The sequence below is a fragment of the Poecile atricapillus genome, chromosome 13, assembly GCF_030490865.1.
Source record: "Poecile atricapillus isolate bPoeAtr1 chromosome 13, bPoeAtr1.hap1, whole genome shotgun sequence".
NCBI lineage: Eukaryota > Metazoa > Chordata > Aves > Passeriformes > Paridae > Poecile > Poecile atricapillus.
This window is the reverse complement of record NC_081261.1, coordinates 6,453,218-6,471,399: the sequence shown is the minus strand read 5'-3', so window position 1 is coordinate 6,471,399 and position 18,182 is coordinate 6,453,218. Positions and strand designations below refer to the sequence as shown.

The 18,182-nt window shown below is 48.3% G+C and overlaps 1 protein-coding gene across 1 annotated transcript in view; it reads right to left on the bottom strand.

Annotated features, from left to right (window-relative positions):
- Window positions 1–17,427, bottom strand: part of FAT2 (FAT atypical cadherin 2) — a 45,461-nt gene extending 28,034 nt beyond the window's left edge. The window contains exons 1-7 of the mRNA XM_058849001.1: window positions 13,984–17,427; window positions 13,258–13,572; window positions 6,753–6,814; window positions 5,622–5,933; window positions 4,754–4,964; window positions 2,319–2,458; window positions 408–683 (exon numbers count right to left, since the gene is read on the bottom strand). Of these exons, the coding sequence (XP_058704984.1) occupies window positions 408–683; window positions 2,319–2,458; window positions 4,754–4,964; window positions 5,622–5,933; window positions 6,753–6,814; window positions 13,258–13,572; window positions 13,984–17,245 (4,578 nt within the window). The 5' untranslated portion in view covers window positions 17,246–17,427. The remainder of the gene's footprint in view (window positions 1–407; window positions 684–2,318; window positions 2,459–4,753; window positions 4,965–5,621; window positions 5,934–6,752; window positions 6,815–13,257; window positions 13,573–13,983) is intronic.
- Between the last annotated feature and the right edge of the window lie 755 nt (window positions 17,428–18,182).

Sequence of the window (18,182 nt, the reverse complement as noted above, 5' to 3'; positions counted from 1 at the left end):
GGAACAGTCACACCCAGGGACATGCCAGTCTTGTCTGCACCATCCTCCAAGTAACTCATCAGCACTCTGTAAGAGTTGGGTGTTTTGCAATGGTACCAACCCCTTGGCTGGGAATGAGTCTGGAAGTTTCAGCACCAAAGCTCAGCCTTGAATTTGAAACCTAACATTAACTATTACACACTGTGTTTTCTTTTATAGGAACCCAGTGGCCCTCCAAAGAAGGTGGCTGAGGAATGCAGGGTGTTAACTACACTTAGCCATATAGTAAAGGTTAACACCCTACTTTTCCTTTTCCCTATTGTTCCAGACAAATCCTCCCTCAAAGGCTAGACCCACTTTTAATTTCTCCAGTGACCCATATATGCCAGGCAAGCTGGTGGACTCAGCAGGGCTTGGAAAGGACTTACCATCACTGTGAGGGTGTGCTGAGGCATGGGCTGGGAACTGAAGCCTTCTGCTGTTGTGAGGGCTCCACTGCCTGGATCCAACTGGAAAAGTCTTGTGCTTTTGGGGTCCACACTGCTATGGATGGTGTAGATGAGCCCCTTTCCTTTGTCCTTGTCTGTTGCACTGACTCGAAGGATTTCTCTCCCTGAAGGGGTATCTTCAGGAATCCTCACCTCGTAGTGACTCTCAAGAAACTGGGGACGGTGCTGGTTGATGTCAATCACATGGATAAATGCCTGTGGGGGAGACAGCATAGTGAGGGCAGCAACTGGACATGCAGCCGTGTAAAATCTCAGCTACCAATCCTTCTTGGGTGTTGACATACTCTGAGTGCCACAACCATCACAGTTTTCTATCTCTTGGAGCTTTGCTATCCGTGATGACCGGGAGCCATTCTGTCCTTCATCCCAAGGAACTCCTGCTGTGCCTTCCCCTTCACTGTTTTTCAGTTTGCTTCCTCTCCTCTTTGAAAATCTCTCCAGTCTGGCAAGGCATTCAGAGTGAACGTGCCTGCACTTGGCACATGGGGACACAGTCACAGCCTGCCATGGAAAGCAGCAGCAGCTCAGCCGTGGTGCCAGCTCTGCTGCTGGCTGGTGCCTACACAGGCAACGGTGCCCTGTTATTTACTCAACAGAAAGCTGACAGAAGGGCATGTTTGGTAAAAGAAGGGAGAGGCTGGCCTATCTCAAGAGCAGCGTGTGGAGAAGCAAAATTTCTCTTCTATCCATTTTTAGCCAAGTTTGGTGTTTTGTTAATGCTCTCTGCATTTAACAGCACACATTGGGAATCCTGAATCCTGCTGGAGAAGTCACTGCTGTCTCCTCTGTGGTCTCCTAACCTGGCTGTCCTGACCCTCCTACTGATGTGCTTCCTGCATCTTAGGAAGTCCCAACCAAGTGTAATAATTTGCTTCCTTTAGCAAACCTGAGCATGCCATGGGGGTTTTACACGAGCAGGTTTCTTGACATCTGCTAGCAGCCTCGGGTGCCAAAATAAACGTAGGGATGAGATGCAAGGTGGCAGAGAATGCACACTAGGCAAGGTGGGGCTTTGTTTGTTTATCTGGAGCAATACTGGAAGATAGCTGAGACAAGTGGCCATTGGTTAGCACCACGTTTCACAGGAATGCTGCAGTTCCTCACTCATCACCCCCCACAGTGAATTTCCCATGATAAGCATTACTGACAGGTGACTCACATCCTAGGTCTTCCTGTGCATCGAGGGCTGGATTTTTGGCTGCTTCTTATGTGTGGAGAGAATGACTAGTGAAAGAGCATGTCCTGAACACCCCTCCTCAGGGTAGGTAAAGATGGGCAAAATCTCATCATTTTATCTGGGGCTCAGGGACATGCCTGACAGTGAAATGCCTCCTTTTACCAGCACGTACTTTATATCAGGCAACTCAGAGCACACAGCATCCCTGCAGTCACTCCACTCACTCCCTGAGTCTGACCTCACCTCTTGCAGATGGATTTGTGCAGGTTGTACCTGGGCTAGCATATCCCAGGAACAGTCCTTGACATGGGAACACAGACCCAAGCCTGACCTAACTGTGTACACACTTCCCTTAAGATGCTGTCCCAGATGTGCTGTAAATCATCCTGAGCTGCTGAGACCAAGTTGAGTTCTGAGTGTGTGAACTACCACCCCAGCTTGGCTGGGATCAATGGGAAAGACCTAGGCTTTCCTAGACCAGCTGTGATTCCAACAACATATAAACAGTCTTAGCTTGGTGTAAGGGTCACTGTGTAATGGAGGATCACAGTGTGAGGAGATTCCTGTGCCTGGCACCTGATCCAGAGCTCACCAGACTCAGCTTTGGCATATGCTCCCTTTCCATGGGGTCCCCACTAAAGAAAAAAAATTACCTGGGTTTTGATCGTACTGGACCCATCAGTGACTTCTACTGTCAGGTTATAGCTTGACTTCTTCCTTGCATCCAGGGGTCTTGCAATGACCATGCTGCCTGTACTCTTTTCAATGTCAAAATCCATGTCATCATCACCACCTGGGACAAGGGGGAGACAGAAAAGGGCAACAGGAGGGCAGTTACATCAGCTAGATTGGGGACAGAGCCACAGGTAAGGCCTCTCCCAAATCTGGAAACTCAAAACCACATTAGATAGATAGATAGATAGATAGATAGATAGATAGATAGATAGATAGATAGATAGATAGATAGATAGAGATGGACACAGGAGATAGGGAGGACAAGGCAAAGCTGGACAAAGAGATAGTCACAGATGGTGACAAAGTAGTGTGAAAAGGAAGGTGAGGGGAATTAGAGAAAACGAGGAGGAGGAGAGAAGGGGAAAGGAAGCACTTATGCATGTGATGTCCTGGCTAGCTTGGCAACAGGCACATTTCAGCACATTTGGTTTCCAGCCATGCACCATCACTGGCTTAGCATGGATCAGGGACCTGCTGGGTAGAAGGCTCTTGCCTTGCAACAAGAAGGGCTCTTGCTGACTTCTGATTCAAGGTCACACTGTGGGCATATCAGCAATGGTCCTCATCACCATGCCTGGGAGCCTGGGAGCTACCTGAATTCCCAACACTCAACAGTTGGGGAGGCAGACGGTGCTTCCAGGGTGAGCAGAGCCTGTTGCCTCCAACCCAGATGGCTGAGAATTGCCAGGAACAGCAGGCCTGAGCAGCTCAGCAGCAGAAAGCTGTCCCTCACCCTACTGCTGCTCAGCCCTGGCATGGCAGCTCCTTTCTCATGCCTCACTTGCTGGGGCCTATTTGGCTCCTCTTGCACATTGAACCCTGCAAAGCTGCTCTGAGATATGAAGAAGCTGAAACAGTTTCCTGTAATTTATCCCAGGTCTCAATTTCTTCCTCCCTGGCTACCAGATGCTCTGGATTCTACTTTATTCTATTACCAGCTGGTAAAATCTTTGCTGGTTGTAAAATGACATATCTTCCTTTGCTGGAGGAATGCAGTGCTCACCAGCCATCTGTACCACTGCTCTCCTGCTGGGAAGGAGACAGAAAGAAGCAGAGACAGAGGGAGAGAGACCCACAGATCAGAGACCCACCTGTGCATGGTGCCAAATGGAAAGAAGAAGCCCAGAAAAGGAAAGAGATGAAGAGCACTGATGCTTTGTCTGAGATTTTTTTGAGACTCCATCAATCCCAGTGACAGAGTGTTTGTGGTGTGGGAAAGGTGAAACCCTGAATGAGCTGCCGAAGGCTCCTGGATCTCTGCATCACCCCCTTGGCCGTCAGCTATCATGATGCCTTCCTTCCCTTGCAGGGAAAATAAAATCCTGCCCTTTTCCACCAGGATAGAAACCAAGAGAGCCTTCAGCATCACTTGGAGCTCTAGGTACTGGGAAAGATGAAGTCAAGCTATGCTCCAGCACTCAGCAGGGAAATGATGGAATAACATTCAGAGGAATACACCATTCATTCTGCAGACCCAAGCAGACACTACTAATGCCAGATAAACCTTTCACAGACATTGTCTTGCTCCCTGTAGTGTTGTATCTCTTGTTGCTTAATTGTATTTATACACCATTATCCATGCCCTAACACAGTAAGGAGAAAAACTATTCACTTGCCCAATTAAGGCTTTGTCTGACAAGGGCAGCCCTGCAGGCAGTACCAGGGAAAGGCTGTGCAAGGTAGATTGGGCCACCACTTCAAAACATCAAATTACACGAGCACAATTGGCCCTCGTTGGTAGGACCAGTTCTGCACACACTGCCTGGAGAGTCCCCTGGGGTGACAGCCCACACCCCCTCTGAATCGTGTGTCTTAGAGGAGGCCCTAGAGTTCCACATTCCATGTCTAAATCACCCCTGGGATGTGGTGAGGAGGAAGGGAGAACCCCACAAGTTAGGGCAGACTAGGTCTTTGAGGAATGCTTCCTTCTCAGCTCCCTGCTCAAGACTCAACATGGAGGGAAATATGAGGGCATCTGTAACCCTCAGCCACACACTTGGATCCTTGCAGGCAGTTTTAACAAAACCAACAGTGTCACTTGATTCCCAGGGGGAGCTGGCACAGGCATGCCCTGCCTCTCGTGTGACACTGGAGAACACCTCAAACACAGGCAAGTTCCAGATTGTCATTAAAGATGTGTGTTGGGTAATTGCACTTGGCACTGGCAGCCTTGGATGGGCAGCTTTGTCTAATGGCTGTTTAAACCTTCCGGTGCCTGTGAGAAAGCCTTCCCCATAGCTCACCTACACCTAAAGCAAACAACTCCATTAGCTCAGGCATGCGAGAGCGCTGAAAGCCGAGGGAGCCAAACGCTCCCAGACACTGCTGCCCTGCTCTAATTTCTGTGCCTCACCTGTGATATTAAACCACACTTGGCTGGGGCCCATCTCCATGCTGATCACTCCCACCATGTGGTTCACAGGATCTGTTTCCATCACGGCGAAGTTGAAGTGGGGTTCATCAAAAGCCAGTGGCTCTGAGGAAGGGCCAGGCCGGGCGACCCAGCTGATGTGAAGTCTCACGTGGGAGGAGAGCGGGGGGCTGCCGCCGTCTGTGGCCTTGACCTGCAGAGAAAGGCACATGCACTCAGGGGGAAAGCTGAGTTAGCTCATGAGAGTTCCATGGAAAGCTCCTTCTCCCACTCACCAGAAGTTTCAGCTCCCAGTGTGCCCAAAAATCCCATTAAACAAATCTTGAGCCAGTGGTCCGTGCTCTGGCTGCTTCCAAGGCAGAGCCATGCAACCCAAATTCCTCTTTGCAGTCAAGTAAATCTGCCAAGCTCCATCCATAGCAGAGACTTGGATTACAAGCCTCGTTGCAAAGACCCACAGACTGTGGGAAGGATTTGAAACTACATCCAAGCAACATGGCCAGATCAGAATGCCACACAGAGGCATGATGGAACCCAAAGACTGTTCAGGTTTGAGTTCACATCCATATGGGATCATGGATCACTGTATTCCTCTCTGAAGGTAGGTTGGACAGTTAATTTGAAACTTATTGTCCATTTTTAATAGCTTCCTACCTTCTGCATTTCCTATAATTCCCTCCCACTTTCTCTCCCTCTTAACACATTTGCCTTATTCAAGCTCTCCTCCTCCCCACTGCTGCATTTTCTCCATCTCTTTCCTTTTATCTTTTCTGTTTCTTAACCCTTTTCTCTCTTTTCCCTTTCTGCCCGTCTCTTCCCATCAGCTCTTTGTGTTTCCCTCTCCTCTCACCGTGAGTATGTTGTATTCAGAGGCAGGGAAAGCTTTCCTGGAGAAGACTGTGCCAGTTGTGGGGTTGATGGTGAATATGCCGTCCTCCTCCTCCTCGATGGTGTAGGTGATCTGGCTGTTCTGGCCCTGGTCACGGTCGGAAGCGATCAGCCTGTAGACGGGCAGGGGGGTCTCCGAGGCCTCCCTCTCGGGGAGCTGCACCATGAACAGCTTGTGGGGGAAACTGGGAGGGCTGTCATTGGCATCCAGGACTTGGATCACGACTCTGCTGGTGGACTTGAGCGCTGGCTCTCCGTTGTCAGACACAGCCACCTGTCAGCAAGCAAAGGGAGCAGGTGACAGGGCTCTCAGACGTGACCCGAGTGTGACCAGCCAGCCTCCATCCTGGTGGGCAATCACTCAGCTGGGGGATTTTGTGTGGCTCTGCATTTCTATCTGCACTTTTTCAAAGGCACTGCTCCCCTCTGCAGGGCAAAGCCTGGTGGCTGTAGCTGGCAGTGTGCAGGGCCTGTCCATGCACAGGGGGATGAGTTTGCAGGGCTCCTGCCTCCAGCTGCTCTGGCTGGCTGAACATTAGAGATCACACATCTGAAAACATCTGTACTGCAATGGCTTGGTGAGATACCAGCCATCCTCACCCTGCCCTGCCTGTGCACGCTCCCAGCACGTTGCATTGCAGAGAGAAATGACAGACCCTGATAGACTCAAAAACCTCCAGATCCCTCTGATGGCAATACTTGTAGCTGTGAGCAGCTGAGGATGGGGGCTGGTGACAGAAGCTACACAGCAATATCTGATACAATGAGATAAGCGAGGGTGGATTTCTCTGGCTTGCTCTTTCCCTCATAATGTATAAACCATCCTGCTAGAGGATAGTTCCAGTCCTCTTCCTGCATTCCCACAGCTTCCAGAACAGAAATTTTGCTCCAGTCTTCAGCAAGAAAATAATAAACCCCACAGCACTGCTGCAGCTGTCTCTTGGGTTAACACACACCACTTAATTAAGTTTCCCAGCAGTTGGGAGCTGATGGGATGAGATTCTTTCTCTGTGCTCCAACTTGCAAGGAAAGCTCTTTGAGGACTTAATACACTTGTAGGTAAATAAAGCTAATTACAATCATCATTACCCACCTCTAGGATATGTTCAGCCTTGTATTCTCGATCCAGCTGCCGTGAAGTCGTGGAAATCAGACCTGCCAAGAAAGAAACCCTTTGAGCTCCAAGACTCAGCATACAAGAAAAACCAGGGCTGATCAGATCCGTGAATGCCCAAGATCAGCCTGCCCACCTGTCCTGTTTCAGGTTCCCTTTGTGATCAGAGCAGAAAGGCAGATACCCCCAGAGGGGAACCCATCCCCTCCCAGCGTGAATCCCTCTGTGGAGGTGTTGCTGCTGCTCTCTGATCACAGAGACCACGGAGGAGGGGGAACACCTACCAGATGCCTGCATCAGTTGAGGGTTGGCAAGGCATAAGGTGAGAAAAGCTGCAGGACCATGAAAACAAAACTTTTCTTATGCCTCTAAGTAAGAAACATTCTGCATGTGCTGGCACAAGTCTGGCCTCTTAACAAGTCTCTTCTCCTGTTTTCCCTGTGCTCAACCTTGCTCTTTGTAATTTACAGTGTTTTGACAAAAGTTTGTCTTGGGAAATACCCTCTACTCAACTGCTAGAACAAATGCATTCCAGCTAAAAATAAGGTACACAGTCAAAAATAATGTTGGTACATTATTTAAGCCATGATGAGACACAGGATGAGTCCTCCAACAACTGCAAGATTTGGGGGATTTCTGAAAAATACACAGTAGTTCAACCACACTGAATAAGCTGGATGCAGGAGGGAAGAATTGTGGCTATAACAAACTAGAGTTGAAACAAAGTCATCATAATTGCCTCTTTTTGAACTGTCAGTGACTAAGCTGAGTAGATGCAAGTGTGGAAAGGATGGAGCTGAGGCTTCTGTTTCCATGTCTGGTTTCATAACAGTCCTTGCTGAGCGCCTTGACTCTTCACTTTTCGGGGAAAAACGGCTCTACATCATTTTATAACTGCTTTACTAATGATGGGAATTGCATATGCAATGTTTGATGACCTGAAAGTCATCAAGGCTGACAAATGTGAGTGGTTTTGTTCTCTCTTAGTTACTTCTAGCCCGCTTCTCTTTTCCCTGTGAAGAGAAATTCTGCTTCTTCACACCAACGATGGGCAGGGTGAATTTTCCTGAGCACAGCAAGCAGTGACACAGGTTCACTTTACCCTGGGAAATGCTTTGCACAGGATGCCATGTGCATGTGCAGTGGAGTGAGCACTGTGTGCCCTGAAAGACTTGTAAATCCCAGCTGCATTAACCCATCTCAACTCTCATTTCTGGTGCCAAGCCTGAAAGCTTTAATTAATAGTATTGTCTTCAGTTGTACCATACTTTTTGTGTATGTCTGTCTGAGCATGACAGGCAGGAGAAAATTTCAAATGGCTGCAGGAAACAGGAGGCAGCTGAAGGAGAGAGCAAGGAGCAGCTGCTTGGAACACGACTACTGTTCACCGTTTCCACTTGTTCTCTGGGATTATTCACATTTGGCACCAGCCATGGTGCTAAACATTTATTTGATGCCTTTACCATCATAAATCAACACTCCTTAATGTGTTATGACAAGATGGCTTGAAAAATTGTTTGCTTGTCTGCATAGTAGCTTTTTTCTCTCCCTAATCATCCTTTTAACATCTCAGCAGGTGAAGAGGACTCAGGAGAGAGCCTGGCTGAGGAGCTTTTAAAACTTTTAAAAAGTTTTAAAGTTTTTTTTAAACTTTCCCAAGTTAGTTAGAGGCTGCAGGGCTCCATTAGCAGCAACACTCATGGAAATGCTCTCCTAATGGGGACCTGGAGAAGGAATTGCAGCAGCAGCTCACTGAGATCTCTGATGCTCCTGTCCTCACTGCCAATAGGCTGGCTACTGAGCCCAGAACTCCAGCTACCTCAGGGAATGCTTCATAATTTTAGCCTAAAAAGCCCACAGGACAAAGAGATATTGACAAAAGAGCTGCCTGACACCTATGTGCACACTGGAGATTTCTGGTTTATCAGATTGCAAAATCCAGTTCCAGCAGACTAACACCTTGTTTGCACTGGATTACTACATGCTGCCTGATGGAAGGGAATTTAACCAATCTAAAGTGACTATCTGGATTTGCCAGGCCACACCCTGAAATTCTTTCATGACTTAATGAAAAAAAATGAAAGAAAGCAGCATCATAGCTCAGCTTTCTAGTGCTGGAGAAGGAGGACTGTAGTGAAGGCAGATGAACTGGAATTTAATGGTACTCTTGAATGTCTGTACCACTGAGGATGCTCCTGTCTCCTGGGGACTAAGAGCTGACTCTGCTCTCTGTAACATAACCTGTACTCTATCCCAGCTGGGAGTCTCACCAGATGGAATTTTTTTGGTTTATCTCCACATCTGCTGAGCCACAAGGCAAAGGGTTGGCTTCTCCTCCTCACCCCAGGCAAACTCTGTCCCTTACTCAGTGCCCAGCCATGGCTCCTGGTTCCCCCCTCTGGAGCCAGTTACCGCTCTGCCCTGGGATCTGAAAGCTCTTGTGGTTAATTAATTAGGGTTAATCATGCTAATTCCCTTTGGAGCCGCGGCTCTGGGCGAAGCTGAGATGCACAAACTGACAGCAGCGTTCACATGGCCACGGAGCTCCTGGAGGTGGGGAGATGGACACTGCGCAGGATTCCCAGGAGAAGCTGGCTGGAATTAATGCACATTTTCATTTGTTGCTGCTTGGTTATACACCCTGTGAGGCCAGAGGGCTAAAATGGAAGTGGAAGCTGTTATTAAAGGGGAACTGCCATCAGCTTTGTGTGGCCTGGGGACACAATTCCTTGGTTCTTTCTGCTGTCCCCTACAAGGCCTGGGAAGTGCAGGCTTAATTTTAATGAGTGTTTTGTGTGTGCATGTGCATGTCTGTGAGTTATCAGTACCCTGCCCTGCTGGAAAACCCCATCCAGCCTGTCCCATGGGAGTGGGTGTCCTTTATTTGTGTTCTTGCATGAGGCCCTGAAGGTTTCTGCTGAACCCTACAGAGACTGAACAAAACTGTGAAAGGTCCTAATTGCACCTGGCCAATTAGCCAAGCTCTGCATGCAGATGAAGGTCCAGAAACAAGCTTTCTGCTGCCTGCATGCAGGCAGGCATAGACTGCTCCAGCAGCCTGTCCACACACAGCAGTGAGAAAGGATTGTCTGCCTTCTCTCCTGCTTGCTGCCTGCAAAGGGCAGAGAGGAAAGCTGCTCATGTTGGAACAAGAGCACTGAAATTACCACGGCATTGTTGTCAGGGAACAAGAAATAATAATAACTTCTGCTGGCAAGAACAGGGTTGGGGTGGAGGTTGCTGGCCCCCTGCCCTTGCTGCAGGGGGGAAAATCTAAGATAGTTAAAATAGCCAGAACCAGGTTTGCAGGCACTGAGGCTTTCACAAGAGCTCGAGAAGGGAAGAGGTTGTTCTCCTGAGATCCTCTTTCTCTTGTCTCACTCCTGCTTCCATTTAACCTTTTTTTCCTTCTCCTCTTACCACCCCACCTCTTATTCTGACCTTGCTGTGCTCTACTTCATGCTCAGCTGTGTGCTGTGTTGATTTGGGGTGCAGCCATGCAACCATCCCACAGGCCTAAAGAGCAGGATGCCCTTCCTTGCAGAGAAATGCAGGGAACCACAGGCATCCTGGGGAAGCCAAGGGACACTGACACAGCAGAAGAAACACCAGAAGAACAAGCACCAGATAAGAGCTTCAGACAAATAATCCAAAGTAAAAGGATTCTCCAAACAGCCTTTCAGCAGGGTGAATGGCTTCATCCTGACTCTTCCTGCCACAGCCTCCCAGTTCTTCCTGGTCCTGTCTGGACTCGAACCCCTTTCACATCAAATCCTGAACAAAACAAGCTGAAAACTCTTCCAGCAGAAGAATACCCCAAACCCTACTATCTGCCCATCTCTCTGTGTAGCTATCTATCCCTGTCTCCCACAAACACTGCTCCACACCAGCTGCCAGGCTGGGCTGGAGAGATTCCATCGCCGATGGCACAGAGCTTTCATCTCAGTGCACAGTTTTGTTCCCTCTTCTCATTACCCTTTCATGTATTTTCCCCCTTTTTCTCCACCCTCTTTTGAGAACTGAGAGCTTGAAGATCTTAGAGTGTTTCTGTGGTAGTTTGGGAATGCTGGAGGAGCCCAGGACAGTTATCATAGCTGTTCCTGGTTGCCCTGCAAGGCCTCAGGGGAAGTCAAGGGGCCTTGCTGGTTATGTCTCCACTGGCCAGTCCACCCCCATGTCAAGGTACTGAATCAAACACACAACCAGGAACCCAATTCGGTTACTTGCAATAGTATGTCACTCTGCCCTAAATGATTATCCAGGGCTATTCTGCAGGGTTATTCTGGGTGTAGATACACCTGTTGTAGCAGTACATCAGGACCTTAATTCTTATTAGGACACAGGATGAGAACAAGCTTCCTCCTCCTCCTCTCCCTTTGCCAAGAGGCCACTACCAGGAATATCCTACCTGGGAGAGACCCAGACTGAGCTCTGGCCCTCTTGTGCTCTGGCTTATTTCAGTGCCTGTGTGACTTTATTTGTCTGTTCTTTGATGACAATAACCATGTGGGACAGGTGAAAAGGAAATGCCTTGATCACAGTCTTCTGCCCTGCCATGGGATAACCCTTCTTTTTTCAAATACGATCCTGCACTAATGGGGATGACCAGCAGTTCATCTTCCGGTCCTGCAGCACCAAGTTGAGACCAAAGATTATTGTTTTATTCTACTTAATGGAGCAGCTAGCCTGCAGAATGAAAATACCAATGGGTTTCCGAAAAGCTGCCTGGGGCCCTGAACGTTAGACAAGCTGTGATATTCCTTCTGGCAGCAGCAGCAAATGACTTCTCTTTAGATACTGTAAACATGAGAGTATAACTGCTCAGTTTATGTTCACAGGTAATTATAAGCTCTTCTGGGTGACATACAAGTGAAATAATGGATAACTGAATGTTCATCAGGATTGGAAGCAGGACCTTAAGCAACCTCCAATCTCAGGGTTTAAAGAGACCTCCAGCAACTGTCCAAGAGATAAGATCAGCCCATGGGTTTCTTCAAAACTGACAAACTTATCAGTTTTCTCATGCAAATCACCTGAGTACAGGGAGAGATGGAGAGGAGATGATTCATACCTGAGAGAGCTTTTTTTGTCTAAAATGGGGATTAATGGGTTGGCTTAGAGGTGAGGTGTCTCATTAGCAAACATTTAGATTTTGCCAGAGTCGTTCATTTTGCTGTGGAACATGACAGCCTTGGAGCATGACTTTGCAGGGCTGCACTCCTGTGGGGCTGAAAGCTTTGCCTGCAGCATAAAGGCTGAATTTCCTGCAGGGTGCATGGCTGCTCAGCTGAAGAGGGGAGCCAGCTTGGTGTCCTGATAGCCATCCTGCTTCACATCCCATCAAAAAGGCAGTGGTTTTATGCATCGGGGCTTCTGAAGGAACATTTCTGCAGAACCCTGCATTGTGCAAGCTGTCCTGGGGCTGGGTTGTACATAGCTGTTTGGATTATGTGGGAAAGCTGGATGCAGAGCAATGTCCTGACCAGGCTAAAAAGCTTCTGGCAGCACAGACAGCTACAGCTGTGGGCAGCAGTGGTCACAGTTAGCTGACATCTCCAGGTGCATTTATACAGTGCCATGTAAAATACACCCTGTGAGGTTCTTCTGAAAAGTAGATTTTAGTATTTCATAATAGTAATTTCTTTCTTCCATTCCCCTCCTAGCCAGCTGTAGAGCACTGCCAGAGAGCCATTACACCACTGGTAACACGTAGCTGAGAGCACCTCTAGCCTTTTTCAATGCATCCAGCTCCTCACCTGAGAGCAAGCTTCCATCCCACTGCAGGAGCTGAACTGCTTTTATCATCTCCAGGAGATCAAAGTCATGCAATTAATCCTCTCCCATACTGAGGCTCTGTGCCCTCCCTTCCCTCTTCTCCCAGGAGCTGATGGCATGAAGGGCTCGGCACAGCTTTCCTTGCCAGACTGGCCCAATGTCAGCTCTGCCGGGATAGTTTGAGGAAGCTGTTTACACAAAACATCAGCGAGTTTTTGATGGCTCTGAAAGATCTGGTAAATAATCCTCAGATGAAAGATATAGTCTAAGAAGATGGAAGAAGAGGCTTACTGCACTTACTACATTAATAGTGCTGGAGAATGGGTGGAGCCTTTAAGTGCAGTGGAATTAATTTTTGTTAATCCTGCCTGGGTCGGTGTCAGGAACAGTCACCTCCAGAAGGGTGTTCCCTGGCTCAGGCTGTGCAACAGGGCAGTTGTTTATAAGGGGGAAGATTAAAAACAACTGTTTACAGCTTTGAAAGCAGCACTTTTGTGTCACTCTAAGAGCCATCTGGATGCAAATCACAGCCCTCAGGTTGAGGGTTTCAATCCTCAGACTCCCCACAGAGTGTATTTGGAGACTGGGACTTTTCCTGCAAGAGGAAGGTGTGCCAAAGGCAGCTGTGTGGGCTGTTTATATCGAACATGTAACATCCTCTGGGCACTTGGAAGCCTCAAAAACAGATGCTGAGCTGGGTCAGTCTTACCTGTAATGAGGTTAATGGTGAAGAGTCCTTGAGGATTTCCACTTAGGATATGAAAAGTTAGTTTTCCCTCTGAGCTGGAGTCTGGATCGAAGGCATCAAGCTGAAGGACAGATGTGTTTGGTGGGGAATTCTCCATCACAGAGGCATAGAAGACAGGTCTGGACATCTGAGGTGGGTTGTCATTGGTATCAGTGACTTCAATATAAATTTCAGTCACAGAAGACAGAGGAATTGTTCCCAGGTCAAGGGCTAGCACAGTCAACCAGTAGTGAGATGTTCCCTCTCGGTCGAGTGATCCTATGGTCCGTATGGTGCCTAGGAGAAGGACAGAGTGTTTCTGAGGGGTTTAAGGAACTCAGACCACCTAGTCCTCGATGACAGAGCAGTCTCAAGTCTGCCTCCTGCCCTTTGCTGCACAAACTCTCGCACCCACCTTGTGTGGCTGTGAGATTGTGTGGAAGGTGAGGGCTTGCTTCTGCTGAGGTTAATTTTTGGTACACACGTGAAAGAGAAGACTTCAGTATTTTGGGGGAGGACAGACATTGACTTAACATTATTTTAAGAAGAAAAACACCTGCTTGCTCCTACCCAGATCCAGGGATAGACTTAGTAAATCCCTGCACAATCAAGAAAGGCTTGAATGCATAGAAGATTGCAAACAGCCAGGCCAAGCACAGCAGGAAGTTTAGGCCTGTAAGGTACACTATTAAATGAAGGTGTCCTTACCTGTGTCCTTTTCGATGTGGAAGACAGACAGGCCAGTTCCTTCTCGGAGGAAATACTGAACCTCTCCATCTTTGCCCCTGTCGATGTCCTTTGCTGTGACCATCATCACCGATGTGCCCTTAGGGCTGTTCTCCTGCACCCAGCCTTTGAAGACAAAGGAGGCAAAGCGTGGTGGGTTCAAGTTCTCGTTGACATCAATGACGTTCACCTCCAGGTGGCAGAGGGAAGAGCGAGAGAAGGGCTTCCCGCCGTCACTGACCTGCACGGTTACATTGTAAGAGTCCCTCTTCTCATAGTCCAGCTCCTTCTCCAAACGGAGCGCCCCGGTCAGCTCATCCACATGAAACATCTCCTCATTGTTAATGAGGCTGTACCTCACCTCCCCCCCTGAGCCAGCATCAGGGTCAAAAGCCTCCAGGAACAGGAGAATGGTCCCCACAGGCAGGTCTTCGGGGACCTTCACTCTGTTGAGGGCTGGGAGGCACTGTGGCGTGTTGTCGTTTACATCCTCCAGAGTCACAACCAGGTCTGTAACAGAGAACAGCTGGAAGCCTGTTTTGGGCTGGTCCCTAGCTTCTATTTTTAGCACATAGCAAGGCCACAATTCTCTATCTAGAGCACCTGTAACCGTCACTTCTCCAGTGACACTGTTAATGGCAAACTTGTCCGTGGGGGTTAGGAGGGAGTATTTTACTCTCCCATTGTCATCTGTATCAGCATCCTCTGCTTTCAGTTGAGCTATTGTTGTCCCTGCTGCTACATGTTCTGGTATTGCCACCCAATAGGCACCTTGAGGGAATTTAGGAGTATTATCATTGGTATCCAACACATTCACAGCCAATAGTTTCCAAGATGATTTTTGTGGTGTGCCAAGGTCATACACAGTAATGTTAAGAATGTAGAAGCTGGTTTGTTCATGATCTAAAGGAGAAAGGACTTGAAGGAGACCCAGTTCCAGGTCAATTGTAAAGCAGCTGTCATCGTTTCCATCTGAGATCACATAGACTAATTTTCCATTAAAACCAGTGTCAGGATCAATGGCTGAAAGGTCAGCAATAGTTGAGTTGATGGGAACAGTCTCTATGATATCAATAGATCGTGGAAAGCTGTCATCAAACTTAGGAGTATTATGGTTTATAAGGTGCAAGTTCAGAGATGTTTCATCATCCTGCCCATGGCCTTGAGACTGAGACTCAATGGAGTGTATGATGGTTTCTGTCAGTTGCTTCAAGACTCCTGTTTCCTCACACTGCATTTTGACAGGGAGACCTTGGCCGACCACAGTGATGTTCACAGATGTTGGCAAAGCGTAGTTCTCTCCATCTGTTGCAGTTATTTTCAAGGAGTAGAAAAGTGGCTGTTCAGGAGGAAGATCTCGCAGAGATATTCTAAGGGATATTACTCCAGAGATGGGATTCAGTTCAAAATGCTGTAACTCATTGCCAGACTTGATTTCATACTTGATATGCTGCAGCTCATCACTGTCGATTGCAGAGACCGTGGCCACAGGGCTCCCAACTGGAAAGTCCCGTGGGATGGTGCCACTGCAGCTTGCCTTCTCAAACACAGGAGCGTTGTCATTGACGTTGCTCAGTGTCAGGGAGACGTACACCTCTCTCTCGTGGCGGAAGGGTGAGCCCCAATCTGACGCCCACACGCGCAGGTGGTACCATCTCTGCATCAGCTCATAGTCCATGGACTTGGAGGTGGAAATGACACCAGAATAGGGGTCGATGACAAAGGGAACTGATTTCTGGTTGGCTATGCTGTAGGTGACAAAGCCATTGTCACCTTTATCTTCGTCTGTAGCCCTTACTGTTAAGACACTGGTACCAGGAGGAACATTTTCATCAAAGGCCCTGTGGTAGGAAGACTGAGTAAAACTTGGAGCGTGATTGTTGCAGTCAATGATGTCAACAATAACAGTGGCAGATGTGTGACTGTTATTGGTTGTAACTTCCAGCTCAAAACTAGACTGCTCATGGAAGTCCATTGCTCTGACTGTAGTTATCAGTCCAGTGTGAGGATTGATCTTAAAGCTTGTGCTGTCAGGAGTAGGTCTCAAAATGTATTTAAGATTTGGGAAACCTGGTGTGATCTTCACCATAACAACTTGGCTTCCAGCTGGGGAAAATTCACTGAGCTGGACCCGGTACACTTCTTTCTCAAACCTGGCAGAAACATACTTGGAGGGAGGAATGTGGACAACTCTGACAGGAGAGAACAGTGGTGGCTTGCTCTTGTCCTTGGCTTGCACACTGAGGTTGAAACCAAATGGGTAAAGTAACCAGTTTATCTCTTTGTTTGACACAACCATGAACTCAGGGCTCCCAAAGTAGGATTTGACGGCTTTGAAATGTCTTCCCGGATCTCCATCCACAAACTCAACCGAATCAATCCCTGCTTCTGAGTTGCCACTTTCTACAGAGAGAGTTGCATAGACAAAGTCTTCATCTGAGTCAGGTGATGTCACCTTCACCGAGGAGATAGAGGGGGGTTTCCTGGCAGATGGCTCCACCTGGATTGTGAGACTAGCCAAGTTCCCAAAGCCATTCCCCTCTGTGATCTTTCTCATTCTGTCCACAGCCAAAACCTGCAGGTTATGCCTGCCTCGATGGGTGCTGTTCAGCCTGCCTGTGACCAGAACTGCCCCCGTGGTGGGGTGCACAGTGAATAGGTTGGACTTGGTGTTGAGGGCATAGTAGAACTCAGCGTTCTGCCCAGCATCAGCGTCAGTGGCACTGAGTGTGCTGACCACTGTTTTCAGAGGAGTGTCTTCTCTGATGGACACTTTGTAGGAGGGGGGTGAAAAGAGAGGTTTCAAGTCATTTCTGTCCAGAATATGGATCAAGACTTTGGCCCAGGCTTCGTAGGCAAAGGTGCTCTCTGTGGCCTTGATTATTAACATGTAACTGTCTTTGACCTCACGGTTTAAAAGTGCTGTGTTGCTGCTCCTGGTTCTTATTCTCAAGAAGCAGAAATCCCCAATCACGTGCTCCTCTGTTTTAAACAGACCAGTGTTGTCTCCAGAAGCTATCCTGTACCTGATGTCCCACTCAGGGTCTCTCTTGTAAATACCCATTTTGACGTAGCTCTCCACGTAGGTCTTGGGGGCTGAATTCTCATAGATGCTGGCATTGTAGAAGAAATGAGTGAAGTGCAGAGGGGAAGTGTTGCCCTTCTCACAGCTCGCCTTGTGGACCACACAATGCATCAGGAAAACAGCAACATTCAGGAAATGACTCCTGATGGAGACTTCCATGGTGTGGTGTCTCCTTGAGCCCTGCAGGTGTCAAAGGAAGAACACTGGTAATTTTCATTAAGGTCAGTGTGTTATAGAAAAAGTCTCCAAGGGCTCAGCCCTGCTGCATCTACCCTGACCTTTATTGACACAATTGTTAGCTCAGCTCTTCCTCCCTCTGTCTCAGCGAGAGATCTGTCCTCACAGATCCCTACACTGGCTCAGATTTCTTCACTTTCTCTGCTTCAGTTTCTGCCTTCATAGAGGGGAAAACATGCAAAGTCATGCAAGATGCCCTGATCAGGCTGACTTGCTATTCTGTGAACAATCTTGCCCTCCCTTCATTCTGTTTTCTCCTAAGTCAAACAGCATATCTAAACTCTCCCCCCCGATCCAAACTCCCTCTTGTTTTATTTCTCCAGCCTCCCCCCTCCACCTTAACTTCTCTCTCGCCTGAATTTTCTGCAGTGTATCCTCCAGAGTCAAAATACAAACTGATTTACGTGCCCCTCTGCGGTTTGTCTTCTCTTTTCTCTCTCTGTGCTACAGGATGTGTTGTCCTTCCCAAGCAATGATGGGGAACACACACCACACTGTATAAATTCCTTCTGAATGTGCAGCTCCATGATGTGGCCTTTCCAACAGCTTTCGCTCAGTTTCTAGTCAAGCTCTGTCTCAACTTTCTCAATTTTCCATTTCAACCTCAAAAGTACTAATTCACAGGCCTGACCTTGCTGCCTCCCCTGCGCTGGCTGAAGGAGCAGGTTTCCAGCAAGACCCTTTGCCCATGTCACCCTCAGCCCTTGAGTAATGTCTCTGGGTCCTGCCTTCTCACGGCAAAGCCCCAGGGTCAGGATTCCTGCGGAGGATCCCCATCCATGACCAGCCTCCATCAGCCTCCTTCTCTAACAGCTCCCGAGCAGCTGCGGCTCCACACTTCATCTCTGTGAACAAGGTG